Genomic DNA, 20918 nt, shown 5'->3' with positions numbered 1-20918 from the left:
CAACCACTGAAGTCAGGCTAACTGGCCTATAATTTCCTATCTTTTGCCTCCCTCCCTTCTGAGAAAGTGGAGTGACATTTGCAATTTTCCTGTTCTCCAGAACCATTCCAGAATTCAGTGACTCTTGAAATGCTCCCACTACAATTACTTGCACAATCTCTTCAGCTACTTCTTGTGTGTGTAATCCATCTGGAGAAAGTGACTTATCTACCTTCAAATCTTTCAGCTTCCCAAGCACCTCTCCTTACTAATAGCAACTACGCTCACTTCTGCTCCATGACACTCTTGAATTTATGGCTGGTATCTTCCAAAGTGAAGTCCAGCACAAAATACTTATTAATTTTGTCCACCATTTCCTTGTCCCCCATTATTAGCTCTAAAGCATCATTTTCCAGCAGTCCGATATCTACTCTCGCCTTTCTTTTACTTTTTGTATCTGAAAAAAAATTGCATCTTTTTATATTATTGACTATCTTACCTTTATATTTCATCTTTTTTCTCCGTGTTTTTTTTTAAAGTTGCCTTCTATTGGTTTTTAAAAGCTTCCCAATCCTCTAGCCTCCCACTAATTTTTGCTATACGATAAGCCCTCTCTTTAGATTTTATATTGGCTTTGACTTCCCTTGTCAGGCATGGTTGTGTCATCCTCCATTTAGAATATCTTCATCTGTGGGATGTATCTTTCTTGCACTTTCCAAATTGTTCCCAGAAATTTCAGCCATTGCTGTTGTACCATCATCCCTCCAATCAACTTTGGCCAGCTCCTCTCTCATGCTTCTGTAATTCCCTTTATTCCACTGTAAATACTGACACATCCAATTTTAGTTCTCATAGATCATAGAACGGTACAGCACAGGAACAAAACCAACTAAAAAGTATAACAAAAAACCCCAAAAACTAATCCCTCCTACCTACACAATGTCCATATCCCTCCCCCCTCATCTTCATCACATTCATGTGCCAATCTAAATGTCTCTTAAATGCCTCTAATGTACTTTCATCTACCACCACACCAGGCAGTGCATTCCAGGCATCCACCACTGAGTAAAAAAAACTTACCCCCTCATATCCCCATTGAACCTATTCCCTCTCACCTTCAATGCATGCCCTCTGATATTAGACATCTCTACCCTGAGAAATAGGTACCCTCTGTCTACTCTGTCTGTGCCTCTCATAATCTCATAAACCTCTATCAGATCTCCCCTCAGCCTCCACCACTCCAAAGAAAACCCAAGTTTGACCAGTCTCTCATGATAGCACACACACTCTAAACCAGGCAGCATCCTGGTAAACCTCTTCTGCACCCTCTCAAATGCCTCAACATCCTTCCTATAGTGGGGTGACCAGATCAGTATGCAATACTCCAGAAGTGGCCTAACCAGAGTTCTGTAAAGTTGCAACATAACCTCTTGATTTTTTAACTCAATGCCTCAACTAATAAGGGTAAACATTCTTAACCACCCTATCAACCTGTATAGCCACTTCTTCTCAAACTGCAGGGTGAATTCAATCATATTATGATCAGACTCCTAAGGGTTACTTTACCTTAAGCTCCCTAATCAAATCCGGTTCATTACACAACACCCAATCTGGAATTGCCTTTCTCCAAGTAGACTCAACCACAAGTTGCTCTAAAAAGCCATCCCATAGGCATTTTACAAATTCCCTCTCTTGGGATCCAGCACCAACCCAATTTTCCCAATCTACCTGCATATTGAAATGTCCCATGACAATTGTAACCTTGCCCTTAATACATGCTCTTTCTATTTACCATTGAAATTTATATCCTACATTCTGGCTACGGTTCGGAGGCCTGTATATAACTCCCATCAGGGTCTTTTTACCCTTGCAGTTTCTTAACTCTACCCACAGGGATTCTATATCTTCTGATCCCCTGTCACCTCTAAATGCCTGACAAGATAATCTACCTTATTCCATATAATGCGTGCATTCAAATACAACACCTTCAATCCTATGTTCTTCACCCTCTTTGATTTTTCTGCCATGTCATACTTCACCCCATCCCACTGATTGCAATTTTGCCCTATCATTTGCCTATCCTTCCTCACAGTCTCACCGCATCAACTACTTTATCCTCAGCCCTATCACTCTGGTTCCCATCCCTCTGCCAAATTAGTTTAAACCATGCCTAACGGCTCTAGCAAAGTCAGTATTTTTTCAGTTTCACATGCTGTTCTTCTTTTTTGGGTATTTAAGTACAGCCAGTTTAGTTGTATTCATTGGCAAGAATGAAAAATGCTGTTCTCTAGCTTGGGAAGTTTATGAAGTACTTGGGCTGCTGGAGAAAACAGCACCTGTAGATGCAATGGATATAAGATTTCATTTACCCATTATCTTGAGTGACATCCCATACAATAGAAGTACTGAAAATAGCATTCCTGTCTAATGCTACATAGAACATACATTATACCACAATGAATGATTGCCTATGAAAAGTGAGCTTCAGAAGAGATTATAGATTGACCTTACTGGATTGAAAAAGATTGGAAAGGAAGGAAAGCTCTTAAATTGCATGGATAGACTCAAGTCATCAACTGTCAAGATTGCTTTAGTAAAATACATATACAAAAAAAGCTATTAGAGTTTCCAAAGAAAGGGTCATCTCAATGTAATGCTTTTAATAGTGTCATTTCCATAGAGACTGGAATTCTTCAATTGAAATTGTACAGGAAATTTAATTTCAGAAAAAAAAACTTTTATTTAAACCAAATGCTTTAGCAATTAGTTTAGCAATTGTACTCACCACTTGAATCCAATCAGGAATTCTCTTTATATTTGTGTGGAACAGGATCACTAAGAGCATGTCATACGAACAAGGAAACAGGCTATTCGGTCCACTGTGTTCATATTGACAATCAAGATCCCGTGAACAATAATCCCATTTTTGCTCTTCCATCCCCAGTGACTCAAGGACAGCTAGTCTACAATAGGATTCTGCCACCAAGCACAGTTTTCCCTCCCTCACTCCCACTCTCTGCTTTCCACAGGGATTGGTCTCTGCATTGTCTATTCATTCCTCCCCACTGATCTCCCACATGGCACTTATCCTTGCAAGCAGGACAAGTGCTACACCTGTCCTTACACCTCTTTCCTCTCCACCATTTAGGGCCCTAAATAGTCTTTCCAGGTGAGGCAACATTTCACTTGCAAATTTCTTGGGGTCATCTACTGTATCCGGTGCTCCCAGTGTGGTCTCGTCAACATTGGTGATACCCAACGTAGACTGGGGACCGCTTTGTCAAGTATCTTCACTCTGTCTGGCACAAGGGCCTTGTATGGAAACACCAATTACCAAGAATGGAAAAGCCTATAAAATGTGGTGGATACAGCCCGGTCCATCACAGGAAAAGCCGTCCTCCCACCGCTGAGCACACCTACAAGGAGCACTACCATAAGAAAGCAGCATGCATCATCAAGGACCCCCTCCATCCAGACTCTCATCTTGCTGCTGCCATGGGGAAGGAGGTACAGGAGCCTTAGGTTACACATCACAAGGTTCAGGAACAGGCATTACTACCGTTCAACCACCGGGCTCCTGAATTAGCATGAATAATCTTATCTCTGTCACTTGTAACAAGATGATTTGCACATGAGGGAAGATATTTTACTATAACTATCAAGAGCCTTGGTGAATTCACACCTAAAAGTATTGTGAGAAAGTTCGGTCACCTTACCTTCAAAGTAAAAGAATACTTGCAATGAAGGGGGTGCAGTAAAGGTTCATTCAACTGGTTCCTGGGATAACAGGATTGGCCTCTATTCTCTGAAATATGTCATTGAAATGTACCAAATACTTGGAGGGCTTGAGAGGAGAAATGTAGGGAGGACGCTTCCCCTAGTTTAAGGAGTTTGGAATGGGAAGCTCTATGTAAGGCATAGGCCATTTAGAACTTGGATAAGGACACATTTCTTCACTCAAAAGGTGGTGCGTCTTTGAAATCTTCTGTCCAAGAGGGCTGTGGAGCCTTAACCATTCATTGCATCCAAAAGCAATGATTGATAGATTTTTGAATATTAAACAACTCAAAGGGCTCAGGGATAGGGTAAGAAAATGTTATTAAGGTGGAATATTAGCCAGTCCTTTTGCGTGGCAGGTGGCTTGGGGGGCAAAGTGCCCTACTACTGCTTATGTTCTTGAGACCAAATGCTGGGATCTGAGGGTGGTTGGAATCTGAAACATGCTGCCAAAGTGGGCGATGGAAGCAAATGCTCTTACAACATTTAAGTATCTTGATGAGCCCTTGAATTGTCAAGACATGGAAAGCCATGGGATTTGATGGCCAGCATGAACATGGTTGCCCTTGACCCAAGGGCCTCTTCCTGTGCCATATAATTTTAAGGAAACCATTGACAATCAGTCAAGATATCTGAAAATACACAATGCTGTCTCCACACTAAAGTAAGGCCATTAAACACAAAAGGGGGCTTGATTTCTCACTTGCTTATATTAGTTCATTAACACACCCCTTACTACTTGGTGCTTTTTGTTAAACCATTTTCCTTTATGGGAGATGGAATTCCAGCTGGGGGACTGTTTTCTTTTTGGTGTTCTTTGACTTTAGTTTTAATATTGTTCCTTGATGGCACACCCAGTAAAAGGCTGCTTTGACGTTAAACACAGTCACTGTCACCCTATGCCTCTGGCAAAAACCAAACTGAGAATTGTTGGGACAGAACACTATAGATGCCAGAATATGTCTCAAAAAAAAACGGTAGGAGGAACTCAATGGTCAAGCAACACCTGTTGAGGAAAAAAAGGATAGTAGATGTTTCGGGTTGAGACCCTGCATTGAGACCTGCTGGATCAAAACGTTGACTATTCCTTTACCTCCACAAATGCTGTTTGACCCATTGAGTTCCTCCAGCAGATTGAAAATTGCTGAGTAGCTTATTGGCAAGCAAGTACTTCTTGGTAGCAATGTTGACAACACCTTCCATTACTTTGTTAATGATTGAGAGTGAATGGATTGGGGGTGGTAATTGGCCAGATTGGATTGTCCCGCTCTCTGCAAACAGAACATCCCCAGACAATTTATCATATTGCTGGGCAGATGCTAGTATTGTAACTGCACTGGAACAGCTTAAGTGGAAGGTTCTGAAATGTAGGTCTTCAGTATTGTAGCTGAAATGCTATCTGGTCCCACAACTTTGATCTGATCCTTTACCTCCGAGATTTCTTAGCTTGTCTATTGGATGCCACTTTTGCTTTGTGAAGAAATACCTTAAGGACCACTTTCCTTTTCTCATTAACACCTCCAGTGTTTTTGACAGGAAGTGGCAGGGGCTATACACAGGCTGTTTATGGGCAAGCACATTTGAATGCCATGGAAATAGCAGAAATAAATCATGTATCATTTACCATTTGTGTCCTTTCAGAGTTGGGCACCATGTTTGGTATATCCTTGGATTGTAGCACTACAGTTGTGGATGCACCTATTGTATAGATTGAATGGAAGAGCTTTTTGTGACAACAGGACTTCTGCATTATCTTGAACTACCACACAGAATCATATGCAGTTCGATTTAATTCTGGGTCAAAGTGGAGGCCAGAGGCAGAAAGAGGTGGAAGTACAAAAGATGAACGAATGTTTCACAAAAGCAGCAAATCCTGGCTCCTATCACTAAAACTTGGAAAAAATGGGCAGGTTAAGAACAACTAGCCCTCAAGTCTGCCCCATACTGGTAATGGGTGGAACAGCAGCACATACATATTTCTGTGGGCAGGTTAAAAACGAGATGTTAGAGCCAATATAAAGGTGGGGTGGTGAATACATGTTATCCACTTACCTTTTCTCTTGTGTATATCACTGTGCCTGATCCTCTTGAAAGGTTTCAGTGAAATAATTCATTAATCATTGGTTGGATTTTCATTTCATCCTCTTCAGAGGCTGCAGGTGGTCGGAACTTACATTTGTGTTTCTTTAAAATTAGGATGTTTCATATCTTATGGATGCATTTTAAATTGCAAGAAAAATGCTTCAAGATCTAAGCAGGAAGAGCTCTGGGCAGAGGGAAATTGTTGAAGAACGAATTGGACTTGTGAACATCATCAGGAATAAAAAAAAATAGCAGTACAGAAATACCAATTTAATATACTGAATTGTGCACTGGGAAAGAGGCAGGGAGCAAGGTTTCTCAGAGGCATATTATGAAAAGGTACAATTAATATTCTCAGTGTAGAGAAAGAAACAGCTTTTTTATTTAGCTGTTTTTTTAAGCACGTGGGGGTCACTGGCAAGGCCAACATCATCTCCAATTGTTTTTGAGAATATGGTGGTGACTCAGTGCCTTAAGCTGCTGGAGCTATTTTGGTGAAGGTACAGCAAGAACTTTTAACCCCAAGACAAAAGAGCAACTGTGATATTCTTCCAAGTCAGAATTATGAGTGACTTAGGAACAGAGCTTCCAGAAATGGGTGCCATCACCTTCCTACCTTTGGTGGGAAGAATAAAGGTATGTCCTCCTAACTCACTTTCAAGGGCTCTTTACAAATCATGTTCTTAGTATTTTTTATTTGCAGTTTGTCTTCTTTTGCACATTAGTTGATTATTAGTCTTTGCTTATGTAGTTTTTCATAAATTCAACTGCATTTTTTCGCTGTAAAAATGAATCACAATGTGTATATGGTAACACTTAGACAATAAATTTACTTTGAAGTTTGATCATTTTCTAAATGGGAAGAGAATTCAGAATTTGGAGATACAAAGGGACTTTTGAGTGCTAGTTCAGGATTCTTTTAAGGTTAACTCACAGGTTGACCTGCGTGTGAGGAATAAAACTGTAACGTTAGCATTCATTTTGAATGGACTAAAATATAAAAGCAAAGGTTTTATAAGATGTTGGCTAGACTGCATTTAAAATAACGAGCAATTCTGGGTCCTGTATTTAAGGAACGATGTGCTAGTCTAGAGGAGGTTCACAGGGATAGATCTTGAAGCATTTTTCTTGCAATTTAAAATGCATCCATAAGATATAAAACATCCTAACTTTAAAGAAACACAAATGCAAGTTCCAACTACCTGCAGCCTCTGAAAAGGATGAAATGAAAATCCAACCAATGATTAATTATAAGATGATCAGAGTCAGTGATTGTGTGGATAGTCAGAGGCTTTTTCCCAGGGCTGAAAAGGCTAACATGAGAGGGGACAGTTTTAAGGTGCTTGGAAGTAAGTACAGAGGAGATGCCAGGGCTAAGTTGTTGTTGTTGTTTTTCTTTAATTTTATTTATGTATGTATGTATGTATGGATGGATGTATTTATTTATTTATTTACGCAGAGTGGTGAGTGTGTGGAATGGGCTGCCAGTGACGGTGGTGGAGGCGGATACGATAGGGTCTTTTAAGAGACTCCTGGATAGGTCAGTCAGTCAGTCAGTCAGTGGGTGCCGTCCCGAATCCGGGGTTGGTGGCAATGCACCTCCATCTTCTTCGATCTTGCGACAGCACCGAGTACAGCCTCTCCTCCAGTTTGTTCTCACTGGCCGCCTTGGCACCGCCCACTGCCGCCCTGCCGAATTTAAACCCGAGGACGTGTTGGCCTCCAGCCGCAGCTGCTTCTTTGAGCTCGGCCCTTCCTTAGGCAGAGGCCTTGGGCAGGTCCAGGCACACGGTGCAGCGCCCAAGTTCATCATGTCTCTTCTAACTAGGTGCATAGCTTACGATTCGTAGATACGTGGTGAGGCTTTAATCTCTTCCACGGAAGATGGGCGTTGCCTCACAGGGAGCTCATCTGCCCTTTGTCAGGTCTTGTTTTTTTTAGTCCTGCTGGGTGTCCTCATATCCTCCTGGATGGGTACATGGAGCTTAGAAAAAGAGGGCTATGGCTAACCCTAGGTAATTTCTAAAGTACATGTTCGGCACAGCATTGTGGGCCGAAGGGCCTGTACTGTGCTGTAGGTTTTCTATGTAACACATTGGGAGTGTTTGATGTCTCTGAGTCTATAGTCTATGGAGTTCAGAAAAATGAGGTCTGATCTCATTGAAACCTACCAAATACTGAAAGGCCTGGATTGAGTGAACGTGGAGAGGATGTTTTCATTAGTAAGGGAGTCCAGGATCTGAGGGCACAACCTAAGAATAAAGAGATGTCCCTTTCGCACTGAGATGAGGAAGGATTTCTCATCTGTGGTGAATCTGTGGAATTAATTGCCAAGGAGGGCTGTGGAGGCCAAGTTATTAGGCATATTTAAGGCAGAGATTAATAGGTTCTTGACTGGTACAAGGGGATTAAAGGTCATGAGAAGAAGGCAAAAGAATGGGGCTGATAGATGAAAAAATTCAGACATTATTAAATAGTGAAGCAGACCCAATGGGCTGAATGGGCAAATTCTGTTTCCTAAATCTTGTGGTCTTTTTCAAGAAATGTCAGGACTGAATGTATAATATGATGAGTGCCAATCAAGGATTTGATTGGCACTCATCACATTATACATTCACTACTGTGACATGCCAATGCCTTTGGGACCACCTGGTGAAAGAAGCCATTGAAATAAAACGAGAGAAAAATAATTTTAACAAAGATGAAGGTCTTGCTCTAAATAAGAACTGGAATTAAGACTGTAAACAAGATAGGACAGCAGAAACCTGACTGGTTTGTCTTCAACCAATCAGGAGAGTTGGACGGCTGGGGTATATATATACACCACCAGACTAGATGAGCCTGGGCATCATCCCTGATGAAGATGGCAGAGTTTGTCATCGAAAGGTTGGTTAAAATCGATCACCCGGCTGAAAGCCTGACAAGAGGTAATTCTGTGTTGGTATTGCACTCAGCCAGACAAGTGAAGACTATTGCATTAGGGCTCTTGACTTGTTACTCATAGATGGGAATATTTTGGGATATCAGGTGTTCAGTCACCTTTCACAGGATATCAATTTCTGACATGCTCATGTAGCCACAGTACTTAAGACCGATCCAGTTGAGTGTCTGGTCAAAGTGACCAACCAGGATGTTGATGGTGGGGGACCTGGTAATGGTAAATTCCATTGAACATCAAGGGCAGTGGTCAGGTTTCCTTATTGGAGATGGTCTTTATCTAGTTCTTGTGTCCCACAAACATTACTTGCCACTTTTCAGCCCATGCACTCAATATTATCTAACTGCATGCAGGAATGGACTACTTAATTTTGGGGATGTCAAATAACCAACTGAAATTTAATGGCATTCTTTGAGTATAGAGGAGAATGCAAAAATAATGGAGTAATAGAAGAATTTACTGTAACATTTTACTGAGAGCTTGAAAAACATACCTGAAAAAATGGCTATTAGCGTAGGATTTTAATAATTCAAAAGGCATATAATCATTGAGCAATTTGATAAAGATTCTTATATCTTGAGAAAATTACCCTATAGGTTCATCGTGCACACACACCTAACTCCAACCTCAATCTTTGATAGCTTTGTTCTAGTCCTTCCTTAGCTCGTATTACCATCATTGACCTCAACATATCTCTTGTATTCAAACAGAATTTCCACATCATCTCATTATTAGAAATGCCAGCAAAAAGCTATTTTCTTTATAACTTCTAAGTTCAACCACATTTTAAATTCTGGTCTTAAACCCCAGAAAACCCCTCTAGCATCCGTCAACCTCACTGGTTATTTGATCAATGATATTTCTCCAACATAGGGAGGCACTGAAAGCTTCACACCACAAACTCCGAGATAGAAATAGAGCAATTGCACAAAATGGCTGTTTAATACAAGGCATCTCACCTCAACCTACAGATGCCCCTCCAACCCTCGGCCCCTCCTGTCAATAGCAGCAAATTAATTCCACTGCAGGACCAACAATATTGGCAATTTATCAAGTAGGTCTACAACGTGCTTACAATCAGACAATACCATCATGCTAAAGGATCCCTGCCATTTTGTAATTTTCTTGATTTAGATTAAAAAATCTTTCCACACAATTGATTGGCAAAAAAACAAAAACTGAAACAACCTCATATCCTGAGAAAGGAGGCCAGAAAAATAACATGGAAATTAATTTCCTAAACATACAAATTTTTTAGATGACAAGGTAGATGCTTTTTAAAAAATTGCATATATTTATGAAGTACATACAAGAGGCACCTGATTGTACGTTACATCAGGCAGCATGTTCCAAGCTCAACAAAAGTGTAGGTCTTTGCTGCCCTCAAATATTATGCTGATTCAAATCTACCCGATCAACAGGGAGCTCCACGTGTCATTGACAGCTTTCTGTTATCATAACAAACTTTTGATTTGAAGATCTGCAGATTTCCTGATTTTGTTATGTAGCTTTTATTATCTACTTAAACTTGTTAGTATTTAATGCACATTTTAATGCTCAAAATCTCAACAGATCAAATTCACAATGTTTCATCTATGCAATAAATTTTTATGCACATTAGTTCCTCTCCTTAGCCACTAAACCAGCAATACCCTTCTTGGAAGCATAATGGAGAAAAAATGAACAGCTTGTAATGGGACTGATGTCTCAAATGCATTATCACACTCAGATTCTGGACTCCAAATACATCAATTGAACAGGAGCAGAAAATCAAAATATTTTCCATCACTGTGTCAGAGGTAACAAGCAAAACACAAACAATTCCCTTACTTAAGCATAAAGCTACATGCAATGAAGTTCCTTATTTCAACACAGAGTTACAAAAAAACGTGAATAATTTCAGAACATTGCCCTTTTGGCAGAGATACAATGTTGCATCGAGAACTCTTTGACCCTGTGGGACTGCTTGAGAAGCAGTTTGAGCTCTTGGAATTTTAAGCATCAGCAGATTTCCTTTAATGTTTCAAAATCACAAGACTCGATTAAAGAAAGAGGAAATAAAGTAACCTTTCTTTGAGTGATTAGAATCACTGAATGTTAATAGAGATAGTCCACAGAACTTTCAAATGTACTTAAAATCTTGTGCCTTCATTACAAGTTTTTTGATACATTTCTCTCACCCCAATTCAGGAATGAAGCAGCATCTTGCACCAAATGTTGATTGCCCAACAGTCATTCAAAACCTTTAATGGAATTTATTAATCTGTAGACATTTCCACTTTGAGGGAGCACACATGAAATGCTCATTTAAGTCTCTGTTCAGAACTGGTAGCATTTTCATCATTTCCTTACATATAATCAATGATGAACATAGCTATATTAAGAAACTAGGATATTAGAATGATGTACTATGCCTACATTATAAAGTGAAATAATGAATAAACATATTACTCACTTAAAATTTAACATTAATGACGAAGCAGTTTCTGCTGTGGAAAGTTTAACACAAGCTTTATTTTTATACAGTTAAAATTCAATTTCCGCTCAACTTCTGCTCTCAACATTAAAAGTTTTTAAATTTTCAGTGTTTCACCCCCTCCCCATTTTGAGGTTTTCATTCTTTCCATTACAAGGCATCGAAATGAAGTATAAACGAAGGAAACAAAGTGCTGGATGCCACAGAACAGTGGGAAGCAGACAAACTCCAAATGCTCATTTAAATCTAGTAACAAGGCAGAAGTTGCCAAATGGAAATTGGCGGGCTTAAGCAATGGATGAGCAATATTCCTGGTATAGAAGTTGTCCTATCCAAGACTGAAAGAAGCTGCAGAAGATCGTGAACACGGCGCAGCACATCACACAAACCAATCTTCCGTCCGTGGACTCACTTTACACCGCACACTGTTGGAGCAGTGCTGCCAGGATAATCAAGGAGACGACCCACCCAGCCAACACACTTTTTGTCCCTCTTCCCTCCGGGAGAAGGCTCAGGAGCTTGAAGACTAGTACAGCCAGATTTGGGAACAGCTTCTTTCCAACTGTGATAAGACTGCTGAACGGATCCTGACCCGGATCTGGGCCGTACCCTCCAAATATCCGGACCTCCCTCTCAGTTTTTTTGCACTACCTTACTTTCCATTTTTCAATTTTCTATTTATGATTTATAATTTAAATTTTTAATATTTACAAATTTTTACTATTTTAAATATTTGTAATATTTAATATTTGTAATCCAGGGAGCGGGAAGCGCCGAATCAAATATTGCTGTGATGATTGTACATTCCAGTATCAATTGTTTGGCGACAATAAAGTATAAAGTATTATACCAAGGGTACTGGTGCTGATTTTATTGGCTGGTTTTAGAGTACTACCTGGGCTTTGCTGGGACATCTTAACCACACACCTAAATCTCTATGACCAAGGTAATAAAAGGGAAGTTAATAAACAACAAGAAAGAGAAAATACTTGCATCGAATCTCCCCAAAACAAAAATACATGCAACAAATTTGTTCATGTCTTGGGCACAGATTTATACCCAATGCAACCTCATTTGGGTGTGATTTTTTTAATGTGTTATTTCTTTCCCCCTCACCCCAACTCTAAATGTTTATTTGACTCACTGCAACTCAAATACAGTTAGATTCATTGCATATTGTCTCTTCCTTCAGGAAAATAATCTTCACAGCAAGGCAAGGATAGACATTTTCTGAAATTTTATTTTGATTAAGTAAGCTACCAAGCTATTAGCTCTTCAGGCTTCTAACAAAATGAGCCCAGAGAAAATTGTGCATTCATTACATGATTCAAATGGAAACTAAAAGTTGAACTTAAAGCCATTTATGAATTGGCAAAAATAGACCGGGAAATTTGATGAGTTTAGCCAGCTGATTTTAAAATAGTGAACATTTAAAGAAACATTTTATAATTGTCAATGATTTAACATTCCATTGGGAAAGATGATTCAAAAAAAAAGCAACAGATGAACAAGTGACAAATTGGAAGACAGAATATGATAGCATCTTTCACCACTTTAAGAATATCCAGAATGCTCATCCTTACTGAATCACTTTAAGTGGAGTCACCACTGTAAAAACAGAACAATGTTCATTATCTGCTCTGATACTTTGAAAATTATCATCATGGTCATTTCAGTGCTTCTTCCACGTACAAATTTTAAAAATAAGAAGAGTCAACATAAATGCAGGAAACAGAACTTCATTGTGTTACTTTTTAACTATTTTCATGAGCATTAATTGCTCTACTCTCAATTCAGATTTTTTTGGGCAAGGTTTTTCAAACGGAAGAAAGACAAATTAAGCAGAGATAAAAGTAAAAAAAAAATCATGCTCGTTAAATTCTGAAACATAACTAATGTGGTGTTGAATTAAAAAGTAGGCTATTTGTAATTAATGCCATCATGACAAGAGATGTATGATGGTGCAGGAATCATGCTTTAATAGACCAGACACATGGAGGCACTGAATTTGGATAGCTTGGCTCACAACGTTAGAATGCCCCATAGCATTTCACAACAAATGAATTTTTTCTAAAGACATTATTGTAACTCAAGAAATACAGCACACAATCAGTGCATATCAACCTCCCTGAAAACAATGTGATAATTATCGGTTAATTTAAAGAAATGATACTGATGGAGGGATGAATGCTAATATATTTCTCCTTAATGAGTTTGACAGAACTTTGACATTCACCCGAGGAAAGCAGTTGGGTTGGTTTATCTTTATGTTCAAATAGCATGAAGTCAACATTGAACTAAAGTGCCTTTGCAAACTTAATACCAGCTTCTAGAATGGGACATAATCCCACAATCTTCAATAGAGACAAGAGTATTACCAAGATGTGCTGACACCTAGACTAAATTAATGGTCTGCTGCAACTGTGCACAAATCTCACATTATGGATTCAGAAGCAGTTTCTAATCATTATGTTTTGATTGTAACTTTCACTCGACTCCAGGAATTATTGAGGACTCCTCGTAAATTCCAGATGGGTGCAACAGTATCTGGCTGCACGTTGTACTGGTTATCCACAGCCTTGCAAATGATCTCAAGGTTTTTCTGGTCTTTTGGCAGAGGCACAGTGAGTTGCCATAATTTCCAGGCCCAAGCTTGCCCTTCATTTGGCTTCACCCCATTCAAGTCAGCCACATGCCAAGTCTGCCCACCATCCAGTGAGATGTCCACCCGGATCACTTCTCGGCCACCTCCACTCCATGCGTAGCCTTTCACTGTGATCTCATCCATGTCTGAACTGAGATGCTCACCATTGGAAGGTGCTGTGATGACAGACTGGATGGGTAATTCTTGAATTGCTGGAGCAGAACTGAAATCAACATTGTCCCAGTCCACAGAAGGAGAAAACCCCTTATAGTCATTCACTTGCCAATGGCTCTTGCTTTCTTCTTTACTTACTACAATCTTGCTCAACCACTTCACATTACGTGCTCCTACCACTCCTGGAACAATAACACGTAGTGGAAAGCCATGATCCCTGGATAAAGCTTCATCGTTCATTTCGTAGGCAAGAAGCACATCACCATCTTTGTTGAGTGCTTTACGAATAGGAATAGAGGCCCCATAGGGTGACCCAGTTATATCCTTATCAAGTCCCTCAAACTGGACATGTTTAGCATCTGTGTTCTCTGGGAGCCCTGCATACTTAAGGACATCAGAAAGTTTAGCTCCAGTCCATTTTGCATTACCAATAGCTGCTGACCCCCAATTTAGTCCCTTCACTTGACGCACCACATTCATTTCAGAGCGCCGATTGCCAGCACATTGCAATGCAGCAGTAATTGTGTGCTTTGGGAACTTGGTTTGAATGTCGTGGAGAGTCAATTGAATGGATTTCATTCCCTCTCCCTCAATCTTTAAACTGAAATTTTTTGGATCAACCTCTGGGACAGGCAGGTGGTTTCGTACAAAGAAGATTTCAGTTGGAGTAAGATAATTTTCAGATAGAAGCTCTAGTGGTGGTTCTGCATTAAATGGCTTAATACTATTCACCTTTAAAACCGGGTGTCTCAATGGCTCATTCCCATAAGGATCAGCTGCATCAACAGTCACCTGTGCATCTTGAGGGCTCAATTCCCCAATTTTGTACTCTTCAAGAATCTGGTAAACATGTTCTTGTTTATGGACAGCATACATAGACCAAAATGGTTCAAGGGCACCTCCAGCAGCAAGCAAAATCTTATCACCCCCAGGATGCATTTCCACAAAATTTGTAATATCGTACACTTCAGATTTGTAGGTTACCCATATTCCACTTTCCATAGTTTTATGCTTGGCCACATCTTGCCTGGTATAAATTGGATAAGATACTTGAGCCTTATTGTTAAGTGATAATTCTGGTTTCAGCTCTGCTTCCTGTAATGAAAAGACAAAATAAAAGTCATTTATCTTGCATGAGTAAAATACTAAAACTCATACTTTTAGCCCAGTATGGCAATTGGAACAACGTAATAGATCTCACCACTTAGATGTGGGTGGGAAAAGGGCAAAGTCAGCAGGCTCCCCTGCTTGACTGGTTCCAGACACCGACTCCTAAAGTCCATCTAGGGAAAGTTCAGATTTGTCCTCAACCACAATCATCACTGCTATGTACTCATCTTCCAAGCCCACCCAAAAATAATGGCCAATTAATCATGGAATGAGATGATTACTATTTTCACAGAAAAATGTATCCTCATAAGTGTGCATTTTCAGCAAAAAAAGAAAAATCAGGTGGGAGTTGGCAGAAGCAGAGACAAGATTGAACATTCAATCTCTTTAACATGGAATACAGTATATAATCCTCTTTAAAAATATTGCCAAGACAGAGGGCATAATTTAAGGTGACTGGAAGAAATTATAGGGGATCTCAGAGGTAAGAGAGTGGTGGGTGTGTGGAATGTCAAAACATAGAATAGTACAGCACAGTACAGGCCCTTCGGCCCACAATGTTGTGCCAACCCTCAAACCCTGCCTCCCATATAAGCCCCCACCTTCAAAATTCCTCCATATACCTGTCTAGTAGTCTCTTAAACTTCACGAGTGTATCTGCCTCCACCACTGACTCAGGCAGTGCATTCCACGCACCAACCACTCTCTGAGTAAAAAACCTTCCTCTAATATCCCCCTTGAACTTTCCACCCCTTACCTTAAAGCCATGTCCCCTTGTATTGAGCAGTGGTGCCCTGGGGAGGAGGCGCTGGCTATCCACTCTGTCTATTCCTCTTATTATCTTGTACACCTCTATCATGTCTCCTCTCATCCTCCTTCTCTCCAAAGAGTAAAGCCCTAGCTCCCTTAATCTCTGATCATAATGCATACTTTCTAAACCAGGCAGCATCCTGGTAAATCTCCTCTGTACCCTTTCCAATGCCTCCACATCCTTCCTATAGTGAGGCGACCAGAACTGGACACAGTACTCCAAGTGTGGCCTAACCAGGGTTTTATAGAGCTGCATCATTACATCGCGACTCTTAAACTCTATCCCTCGACTTATGAAAGCTAACACCCCATAAGCTTTCTTAACTACCCTATCCACCTGTGAGGCAACTTTCAGGGATCTATGGACATGTACCTCCAGATCCCTCTGCTCCTCCACACTACCAAGTATCCTGCCATTTACTTTGTACTCTGCCTTGGAGTTTGTCCTTCCAAAGTGTACCACCTCACACTTCTCCAGGTTGAACTCCATCTGCCATTTCTCAGCCCACTTCTGCATCCTATCAATGTCTCTCTGCAATCTTTGACAATCCTCTACACTACCTACAACACCACCAACCTTTGTGTCATCTGCAAACTTGCCAACCCACCCTTCTACCCCCACATCCAGGTCATTAATAAAAATCACGAAAAGTAGAGGTCCCAGAACAGATCCTTGTGGGACACCACTAGTCACAATCCTCCAATCTGAATGTACTCCCTCCACCACCACCCTCTGCCTTCTGCAGGCAAGCCAATTCTGAATCCACCTGGCCAAACTTCCCTGAATCCCATGCCTTCTGACTTTCTGAATAAGCCTACCGTGTGGAACCTTGTCAAATGCCTTACTAAAATCCATATAGATCACATCCACTGCACTACCCTCATCTATATGCCTGGTCACCTCCTCAAAGAACTCTATCAAGCTTGTTCGACACGATCTGCCCTTCACAAAGCCATGCTGACTGTCCCTGATCAGACCATGATTCTTTAAATGCCCAGAGATCCTATCTCTAAGAATCTTTTCCAACAGCTTTCCCACCACAGACGTAAGGCTCACTGGTCTATAATTACCCGGACTATCTCTACTACCTTTTTTGAACAAGGGGACAACATTCGCCTCTCTCCAATCCTCTGGTACCATTCCTGTGGACAACGAGGACATAAAGATCCTAGCCAGAGGCTCAGCAATCTCTTCCCTCACCTCATGGAGCAGCCCGGGGAATATTCCGTCAGGCCCCGGGGACTTATCCGTCCTAATGTATTTTAACAACTCTAACACCTCCTCTCCCTTAATATCAACATGCTCCAGAACATCAACCTCACTCATATTGTCCTCACCATCAACAAGTTCCCTCTCATTGGAGAATACCAAAGAGAAGTATTCATTTAGGACCTTGCTCACTTCCACAGCCTCCAGGCACATCTTCCCATCTTTATCTCTAATCGGTCCTACCTTCACTCCTGTCATCCTTTTTTCTTCACATAATTGAAGAATGCCTTGGGGTTTTCCTTTACCCTACTCACCAAGGCCTTCTCATGCCCCCTTCTTGCTCTTCTTAGCCCCTTCTTAAGCTCCTTTCTTGCTTCCCTATATTCCTCAATAGACCCATCTGATCCTTGCTTCCTAAACCTCATGTATGCTGCCTTCTTCCACCTGACTAGATTTTCCACTTCACAACACGCTGGAGGAACTCAGCAGGTCAGGCAGCATCCGTGGAAAAGATCAGTCGACGTTTCGGGCCGGAACCCTTCGTCAGGACTGTAGGGGGAAGGGGCAGAGGCCCTATAAAGAAGGTTGGGGGAGGGTGGGAAGGCTGGTAGGTTCCAGGTGAAAAACTAGTAAGGAGAAAGATGAAGGGGTGGGGGAAGGGAAGCAGGGAGGTGATAGGCAGGAAAGATGAAGAAAGAATAGGAGAAAACACAATGGGTTGTAGAAGGAGGCGGAACCAAGAGGGAGGTGGGAGGCAGCTGGGGGAGGGGGCAGAGTGACATAGGGATAGGGGAAGGGAGGGGGAGGGAATTACCGGAAGTTAGAGAATTCTATGTTCATACCAAGGGGCTGGAGACTACCTAGACGGTATATGAGGTGTTGCTCCTCCAACCTGAGTTTAGCCTCATCATGGCAGTAGAGGAGGCCATGTATGGATATATCTGAATGGGAGTGGGAAGCAGAGTTGAAGTGGGTGGCTAGTGGGAGATTCTGACTGTTTTGGCGGACAGAGGGGGGACTCCGCTGCGAAGTCTCCTCAAAGTATGCCTACCCTGAAGAAGTTTAAATCTTCTCTTCGACGGGAGTTCAGTGAGGCCCCCTCTCACTGCTCCCCCTCTGTGATCTCCGCCTCTCTCCGACTCTTCGACCACATCCTGACTCAGACCTGCTGTGAACATAGAACTCTCCAACTTCCGGTAATTCCCTCCCCCTCCCTTCCCTTATCCCTATTTCACTCTGTACCCTCCCCCAGCTGCCTACCACCTCCCTCATGGTTCAGCCTCCTTCTACTACCCATTGTGTTTCCCCCTATTCCTTCTTCACCTTTCCTGCCTATCACCTCCCTGCTTCCCTTCCCCCACCCCTTTATCTTTCCCCTTACTGGTTTTTCACCTGGAACCTACCATCCTTCCCACCCTCCCCCCACCTTCTTTATAGGGCCTCTGCCCCTTCTCCCTACAGTCCTGACGAAGGGTTCCGGCCCGAAACGTCGACCGATCTTTTCCACGGATGCTGCCCAACCTGCTGAGTTCCTCCAGCGTGTTGTGAGTGTTGCTTTGACCCCATCATCTGCAGATTATTTTGTGTTTAGATTTTCCACCTCACTTGTCACCCATGGTTCCTTCACCCTACCATTCTTTATCTTCCTCACCGGGACAAATTTATCCCTAACATCCTGCAAGAGATCTCTAAACATCGACCACGTGTCCATAGTACATTTCCCTGCAAAAACATCATCCCAATTCACACCCGCAAGTTCTAGCCTTATAGCCTCATAATTTGCCCTTCCCCAATTGAAAATTTTCCTGTCCTCTCTGATTCTATCCTTTTCTATGATAATGCTAAAGGCCAGGGAGCGGTGGTCACTGTCCCCCAGATGCTCACCCACTGAGAGATCTGTGACCTGACCCGGTTCATTATCGAGTACTAGATCTAGTATGGCATTCCCCCTAGCCGGCCTGTCCACATACTGTGACAGGAATCCATCCTGGACACACTTAACAAACCCTGCCCCAGCTAAACCCTTGGAACTAATCAGGTGCCAATCAATATTAGGGAAGTTAAAGTCACCCATGATAACAACCTTGTTATTTTTGCAACTTTCCAAAATCTGCCTCTGTATCTCTGCTGCTACCAGGGGGCCTATAGAATACCCCCAATAGGGTAACTGCTCCCTTCCTGTTCCTGACTTCCACCCATACTGACTCAAAAGAGGATCCTGCTACATTACCCACCCTTTCTGTAGCTGTAATAGTATCCCTGACCAGTAATGCCACTCCTCCTCCCCTTTTCCCCTCTCTCTTTCCCTTTTAAAGCACTGAAATCCAGGAATATTGAGAATCCATTCCTGCCCTGGTGCCAGCCAAGTCTCTGTAATGGCCACTACATCATAATTCCATGTATGTATCCAAGCTCTCAGTTCATCACCTTTGTTCCTGATGCTTCTTGCATTGAGGTACACACACTTCAGCCCTTCTACCTTACTGTCTTTACACCGTTTATTCTGCTTCTCTTTCCTCAAAGCCTCTCCGTATGTTAGATCTGGCTTTACTCCATGCACTTCTTTCACTGCTCTATCGCTCCGGGTCCCATCCCTCTTGCAAATTAGTTTAAACCCTCCCAAACCATGCTAGCAAACCTACCTGCAAGGATATTGCTCCCCCTCGAGTTCAGGTGCAACCCAGCCAATCTATACAGGTCCTGCTGGGGTAGTGGTTGAGGCAGATAATTTGGGATATTTTAGAAACTCTTAGATAGGTACATGAACGATAGAAAATAAATGGGAGGCCATGTAGGAAGGAAGGGTTAGATTGACCTTGGAGTAACTTAAAAGGCAGGCGCAGCATCATGGGCTGATGTGCCTGTACTGTGCTGTAGTGTTCCACGTTCTATGTTCTACGAATACTGTGAACTGGTAACACAGTTATTCATGTTGCAGAATTAAGGGGTGGCACTGATTAATAACGAAAAGATAATAGAGACAACACAAACAAAAATGTCAACTGTTGCTTCAATAGTCGGAGGATGAGAGATGACCTGATAGAGGTGTATAAGATGATGAAAGGCATTGATCGTGTGGATAGTCAGAGGATTTATCCCAAAGGCTGAAATGGCTAACACGAGGGGGCACAGTTTTAAGGTGCTTGGAAGTAGGTACAAGGGGGACATCAGAGGAAAGTTTTCCCAAACAGAGCGTGGTGAGTGCGTGGAATGCACAGCCAGCAACGGTGGTAGAGGCGGATCCAATAGGGTCTTTTAAGAGACTCTTAGATAGGTATATGGAGCTTAGAAAAACAGAGGGCTACGTGGTTTGGAAATTCTAGGTAGTCTCATGGTTGGCACAACATTGTGGGCCAAAGGGCCCGTAACGTGCTATAGATTTCTGTTTCTAATATATGAGTGAACCAAACATGTTAGTAAAGTGATAATATATTTTTCTACATACCTGTTTTCCATACCATCCATAAGCTAGCATGGCACCCGTACCAGCCAGGGCCCCCAGAACCATGTATCTCCATCGTGCATTATGGAACTGGTCGCTTGCACTTTTGTCCTGATTAGTAGCAGTTTTCTTCCATCGTACTGAGCATGCTTGTGGGAGCATTCCAGCAGCGTCTATCCACACTCTAAAAACGAAGCATGAAGTAATACAGGTTGAGTACCCCTTATCCAAAATCCAAATGGGAAATTTCGCAAAGCACTGGAGAGGTTCCTAGCT

At 41.8% G+C, this 20918-nt stretch overlaps 1 protein-coding gene across 2 annotated transcripts in view; it reads right to left on the bottom strand.

Annotated features, from left to right (window-relative positions):
• Positions 1-10390: 10390 nt before the first annotated feature.
• The window catches only part of suox (sulfite oxidase), a 52584-nt gene continuing 42056 nt past the window's right edge, over positions 10391-20918 (bottom strand). For both annotated transcript variants that reach the window (XM_063037957.1, XM_063037958.1), the window contains 2 exons: positions 20646-20826; positions 10391-15165 (listed from right to left, as the gene is read on the bottom strand). In XM_063037957.1, the coding sequence (XP_062894027.1) occupies positions 13720-15165; positions 20646-20826 (1627 nt within the window). In that variant the 3' untranslated portion in view covers positions 10391-13719. The remainder of the gene's footprint in view (positions 15166-20645; positions 20827-20918) is intronic.

Source organism: Mobula hypostoma, chromosome X1 (genome assembly GCF_963921235.1).
Source record: "Mobula hypostoma chromosome X1, sMobHyp1.1, whole genome shotgun sequence".
NCBI lineage: Eukaryota > Metazoa > Chordata > Chondrichthyes > Myliobatiformes > Myliobatidae > Mobula > Mobula hypostoma.
Note: the sequence above shows the minus strand (reverse complement) of the source record. Positions and strands in the feature narration are given on the sequence as shown.